Below are 6,763 nucleotides of genomic sequence, written 5' to 3'. Positions count from 1 at the left end.
TTTACGTGAATCGTAACATGCTAACCACCAAAATAAAAAATATGTGGGTAAAAACCCTTCACAATTGATCCGTCATAGGAACATAGATGAAAGATGTGAAATTAAACATGGATGTTTAAAATATCCAATGTTTTATGCTTTAGGCACCATTGAGCTCGAGTTTGGCTTGTTCACATCATGACTTTATGGTAGAAAGAGAGTCGCTTGACGAGAGTCGCGGTAGCTTGTTCACATCATGACTTTATTTTTAATTAGTTAAAATGTTATTATTTTAGTGCTAGACTTAATTTTTTTTGTAAAAATTATGTTTCATTGTGGAACTCACTTATGGAATGAAATTATTTCTGTCCTTGTTTTAAAAAATTATAAAAGACACTGAGACTCGTCGATTTTATATATAAATGTGCGCTTTTTAAACATACATTTAAATGAACATGGTGATTCACGCAAGCCTAGCATAGTCCATAAGCTTTATTTTTAATGGATACATCCTGTATATTTTTAAAAGCACCTTAACAACCGGATCTCAACGAACTATATCATGTTGGATCTATTATGAATATGACAGGGTGAAATTTTTAAATTATAAAGTGTGGACACCATTTACGGAATAAAATTATTTATGTCCTTATTTAAAAAAATATATATAAAACGCTGAGACCCGTCATATTTTAAATTCAAATATGCAGTTTTTAAATATAAATTTAAATGTACAGGGTGATTCACGCAAGTCTTGCATAGTCCATTATCTTTATTTTTAATTCTGTATATTATTCTGTTTTTATAAAAGCTCATTAATAACTTAATCTTAACAAACTATATTATTTAGAGTCTATTATGAATAATATACGGTGATATTTTGAAATTATGTGTAATTTTCGTCAAGACATCAATTACATAATATTTTGAAATGAATAATTTATCAAACTGTAAATAATGGTATTTTATTTTAAATTAGCTAATAATACAGACATCAATTTTTTAAACTAAGTATCAATATATTACATATTGTGTTCTATCAGTTTTGTATTTAACTTCTCACCGAAAATTATACATAATTTCAAAATTTCACCTTGTATTATTCATAATAGACCCTTCGTAATATAGGTTGTTAAAATCATGTTATTAAGGACCTTTTAAAAACCATATAGAGTGGGTGTTCCATTAAAAATAAAGATAATGTACTATGCTTAGACTTACGTGAATCGCCCTGTACATTTAAATTTATGTTTAAAAAGCCCACATTTCAAGTTAACAATTTTATTGCATAAGGATTCAAACAATGTTATTCCGTAAGTGATTTTCACACTGTATAATTTCAAAATTTCATTATGTAATATTCATCATAGACCCAACATGATATAGTTCGTTGAGATCAAGTTAGAGCTTGTAAAAATATAAAAATACACAGAGTATTCCATTAAAAATAAAGCTTATGGACTATGCTAGGCTTGAGTGAATCACGCTGTACATTTAAATTTATATTTAGAAAGCGCCTGTTTATATAAGTATATAGAAATCAACGGGTTTCAGCGTGTTTTATAATTTTTTAAAACAAAGACAGAAATAATTTTATTCCATAGGTAAGTTCCACTCTATAGATGTCAAAATTGTTAGGAAATTTCTAAGAAATTTATTGTACTCTGGCGACGAAGAAAGACCATTCATGATGTGTAACGAATTTAAAAGAAATAATATGTAGATAATAGTATAAAGTAACAGAACCGACGTTCGTAAATGAGCAGATTTATACTAGCAACTTTAATATAGCGTGTAGGAATAATTGAAGATGCTACTTAGAGGGAGCTACGTTTCAATATTTCTAAATATCTGTAAATATGTGATTAAATAGTGTGTTGCTTAGAATAATTGTACTGAAATATAATATTGTCAATTAGATACGGTAACAAAAGTAGATTTTGTTATTCTAAAATAGTTTTAGCGAAAATATTTTACGTGTATATTTTTTGTTACAAAAATTACGTTCGATTATAAAAAAACTGTTTTTTTTTTGTTTATTGTCATCTTTAGATGCACTACACCTTTCAAGTGCACTATAAATATATATATATATATATATATATATATATATATATATATATATATATATATATATATATTGTAACGATATGACTATGTCCTAAAACAGAGTATGTCGAAGATCAGAGAACGTAGTATCCGATTAAAGTGTTTAGAAACCAAAATGGACTGAAATGGCGATTATAGATGTAATTTATAGAAAATATACCATAGAATAGTATAAAAATTATTAAAGATCATATCATTTATATGAGGACATTCAAAATTAGCATAAGAAATTTATTAAAACCTTATGTAGGGACTTATATTTGTTTTTTTTAATAATTGAGATAATGTAAATAGATAAATGGACATTTCAAACAATAATTATAGGTTAAAATAATAATATTTAACATTTAAGATGTTAATTTTATACAGAAGTAATAATTCTGATCTGAAATGCCTTAAAATCAATTAAAATAAATAATAAAACAAAAATAACTCTATAGGATGGTGGATGACATACTAATTTGACATAGCATGTTAAAAAAAAGAAGGAATTGAAGTTTTCTATTTGTCATAATGTTTTTTGTTTTTCGTTTGGAATGTTCTGGAATAAAAATTTGATAAAAAGAGGTGTCACAATGACAAGAGGAGGCAGTGAAGAAATTAGAAATGAAGCTATAAATTTGATAGAGAAAAAGATTTGAAAATTAACAGAAAATATAATAATTTAGCATAAACATGATAAATTTGGTATAATCGAAAAGAAATTAGATAAATATTTGAAGAAAACTTACTTATAATTTGGTAAAGTATCCTTTAATATATAAAAATACTATGTATCCTGAATTTGAACCAGCATAGTGTGGATAATTTATTAGAAATATAAAGAAGAATTTGTGAAGTATCCATAATTGTAAATATTAATAATTTTTGAAACAATATATTAATAATAGTATCCTGTTTCCTGATCCTGGAGTTGAAAGTTGAATTCAAATTGAGAAGAAAGAAAAGAAATATTTTATTTGACAGTTTTGACACTGACAATTGACCTGGTCTTACATCCATTAATTTTTCAGCCATCCAACAATTCAAATTTTATAAAATATTAATAAGAAGGCATTCAGTGACAGTAATTATAAGGTACTGGAATTTGTTTTATTTAATTGTAGGAAGTTTTTCAAGTTGTTTTTCAAATTTAGATTTCTATTTTTTTTTGTTATCACATTTAAACATTCAATTTTATGTTCAATTTAGATTATAATAAAAACATTTAAAAAACTATTTAACAAACTAATTCTTTCAGAACCGCGACAAAAACCCTATTTCACAATAATATCCATTATAAATATCAAAAATAATATATCATTACAAATTTGGCGCCCAACGTAGGACCTCCTAATTAAAAGAATTAGTTTGTTAAAATAAATGCTCTCATATAATTGAAATAATTTTGATTAGAATCAATTTTATATTTTATTTTAAATTGGATTTTAACAAGTAAGATCTCAAAAATGTCTCAAGGAAGGAAAGGTTTAAGAAACAAAAAGAACGAAGAAGATGTGGAAGTGGAAGAAAATGTGGAAGTGGACGGAGAAACTCAGCAGGCGGAACAAGAGCAGAGTTTAACTCAAGTTCTACAAGAGACAAAAGGAATAACACAAGAACGAGAGGAAAATGTCAATATGACAGCATTGATGTCTTTAATGATGCAGATCAACAAAAGACTGGAAGAAAATTCTAAAGAAATCAAAGAAGATATGAAAAAAATGGAATATAACAGGGAAGAGAATTCTAAAGAAATCAAAGAAGATATGAAAAAAATGGAACAAAAATTGGAAGAGAATTCCAGAAAAATGGAAGAAAATAATGCTAAAATTATGAAACGATTAGAAAAACAGATGGATGAAAAATTTGATGCTTTAGAGAAAAAATTAGCAAGTGAAATAAAAGATATACGTAATGACTACAAGAAAATAATAGAAAATGAAAGGAAAGAAATAAATATGATTATTAAAAATAATAATATAGATATGGAACGGAACATAGAAATCCAAAAATATAACTTAGAAGCAAAAATTTACGAAGAAAGGAGAAAGACTGAAGAAAAATTTGATGATATGCTACAAAATATCCAAACAAACAACCATCACATAAGGAATGTAGAACAGAGAATAGAAGACATTTCACAAATAAGAGACATAGGGAGACCTTACTTGAATTTAACAAATGAGACAGGTATAAAATTCTCTGGTAACATAAAAAATTTACATCCTAGAGTATACATAAATAGTTTAAAACATAAATTAAGATCAGTGAATAATATTAATGATATAAAAGATTATATTAGAATGACATTAAGTGACAATGCAGCAACCTGGTTTGCCAGCATTGAAAACGATTTAGATAATCTGCAAACATTTGAAAATAAATTCTTAAATTATTATTGGGGTGAATTAGAACAAGCTAGATTTAGGGAAGTTTTATATTTTGGAAAGTATAATCGCAATTTAAGTTTAAATATGGTAGATTATGCTTTAAAATTAATAACTGTTGCAAAATATTTAGAACCACCACTTAGAGAAGACGAAACAGTTTTGAATGTTTCTAGACACTTTGATGCGGACGTTGTGCAAACAGTCACAGTACAAAACATTCAAACAGTAGACAGTTTTATTAACTTTATTCAAAGAGTACAAAGAGGTTATATTACAAGTAATAATAGTAAAAATAGACAATCATATAACAATAATAGGTATGGTAGTAATTCTCAAAATTTTAATAACAACAATAATACTAGTTATGAGAGACAAGGTAATAGAGAGAATTTTAATAATAATACTAATGATAATAGACAAGAGAGACAAGGTAATAGAGAGAATTTTAATAATAATAATAATTATAATAGGCAAGATTTTAACACCAGGAGAAATGCACAAAGATATAATTACAACAGACAGGTAAATTATGTAAGGGGTCAGAGCTGCGAAGACAGTCAACGGAATAGTACATGGCAAGAAAATATGAATAGTAGAAGTGAAAGCAGTGAAAGACATCGAGGATTAGATCCAAATGATCAGACACAATCTGACAATCCTAATAATCCAAATTTTATGTAGAGGACTTTCTGAATTTCAAGTTGGGCCATTGTCATTATGAAAAACCTTCGGAATTTATTTCTTTAGATGAATATAAAAATTTTGAATCTATTAATTTAATTTATATAAATGCTATGGCCCAAAATAACATGATTAAGGTTATGATTGATACTGGTTCAGAAAGTACTCTAGTCTCGGAAAATTTTATTTTTAATACATTAAAATTAACAGATATAATCAAGATTCCAAAAATTAAAATAATAGGTGCAAATAATAAGAAGCTGGGAGAAATTAATAAACTGGTTAATTTTAAAATTGATATTCTTAATAAACAAATTAGTATGCAAGGATTTATTGTCAAGGACTTATGTGTTGACATTTTAATGGGAAATGACGAACTGGAAAAGAATAAAGTAAAGATAGATTTTGAAGAAAAAATGGTAACTTTGGAAGGGAAAAAAATAGGGTTTATGGAGAGAGAAGAGGTGGAACAAGGAGTAAGAGTTGATGGTATAATATTACAAGAAAATAATTATGTTGATGAAGAGAAAATGTATTATGATAGGGAAATGTCCAATAATATTAAAAAGAATAATAATTATAATGAATATTTAAGGAATGGTAAATTGAGCAGAAGGATGCCTACGGAGCGGAGTGCGTAAAATTGGAAGGAAGGACTAATGATTTTATAATGAAAAATAATTTTATTTGTAAAGAAGAAAAAGTTATAGAAAGTTTAAGTTGCCCTGAACAATATAAATTAATAGTCGTTTCCATATTGCGGCAACACAAGGGGCTTATCAATAAAGAAAATAGAATTGCACAAAATTATACCCATAGTATAAAGGTTAAGGAAGAAAAAGACTTTAAAATAAAATCATACCAAGTACCATATAAATATAGAGAAGAAGTAAACAGAGAAATTAAGAACATGCTAAAAGATGGCATCATTGAAAAGGCAGATACATGTTTTATAAACCCAATAGTAGTGGTACGTAAAACATCAGGTGAAATCAGATTATGTCTAGATGCAAGGAATATTAACAATATCACCGAAAAGCAATTTGAAGCACCAATGAGTATAGATGGAATATTAGGAAGAATTACAGGAATGTCTTTTTTCACAAAAATCGATTTGCGGCATAGTTTCTGGTTAATTCCCCTAGAAAGGAAAAGTAGACAGTATACAGGATTTCAGATAGATGGAGTTGTCTATCAGTTCAAAGTAGTACCATTTGGACTTCAATCATCTTGCAGTGCTTTATGTAGATGTCTTCATGATATCTTGGATCAATATGAACATTTTGTAATTCACTACATTGATGATATATTAATTTTTTCTAAAACGGCTGAGGATCACGGAAAACACCTAAAAATTATAATTGACAGATTAGATGAAGTTGGACTAAAAATAAATCAAGAAAAATGTAAATTCTTTCAAAAAGAAGTAATATATCTAGGATATAAACTTAACACTAAAGGAATAGAGATGGATCCAGAACGAATACAGGTTATTCAAGAATATAAAACACCACACAATTTAAGAACTTTAAGAGGATTTATTGGTATAGTTAATTATTATAAAAGGATGATACCAGACCTAAGTAAAAAAGAAATTCCATTACTTGAACTATTAAGAAAAG

General features: G+C 26.9%; 1 protein-coding gene across 1 annotated transcript; it reads left to right on the top strand.

Annotated features, from left to right (window-relative positions):
- The first annotated feature begins 4,055 nt into the window (after positions 1-4,055).
- On the top strand, positions 4,056-5,141 carry LOC126880792 (GATA zinc finger domain-containing protein 4-like). Its single transcript, XM_050644854.1, has one exon. It carries the CDS (start codon positions 4,056-4,058, stop codon positions 5,139-5,141), a length of 1,086 nt encoding a protein of 361 aa, XP_050500811.1.
- Positions 5,142-6,763: the final 1,622 nt, after the last annotated feature.

The sequence above is a fragment of the Diabrotica virgifera genome, chromosome 2 (genome assembly GCF_917563875.1).
Source record: "Diabrotica virgifera virgifera chromosome 2, PGI_DIABVI_V3a".
Taxonomy (NCBI): domain Eukaryota; kingdom Metazoa; phylum Arthropoda; class Insecta; order Coleoptera; family Chrysomelidae; genus Diabrotica; species Diabrotica virgifera.
Note: the sequence above shows the minus strand (reverse complement) of the source record. Positions and strands in the feature narration are given on the sequence as shown.

Bases quoted from the DNA above. Each gene is read 5' to 3' on its own strand.
- LOC126880792 (XM_050644854.1), top strand. From the start codon at position 4,056: ATGGAACGGAACATAGAAATCCAAAAATATAACTTAGAAGCAAAAATT.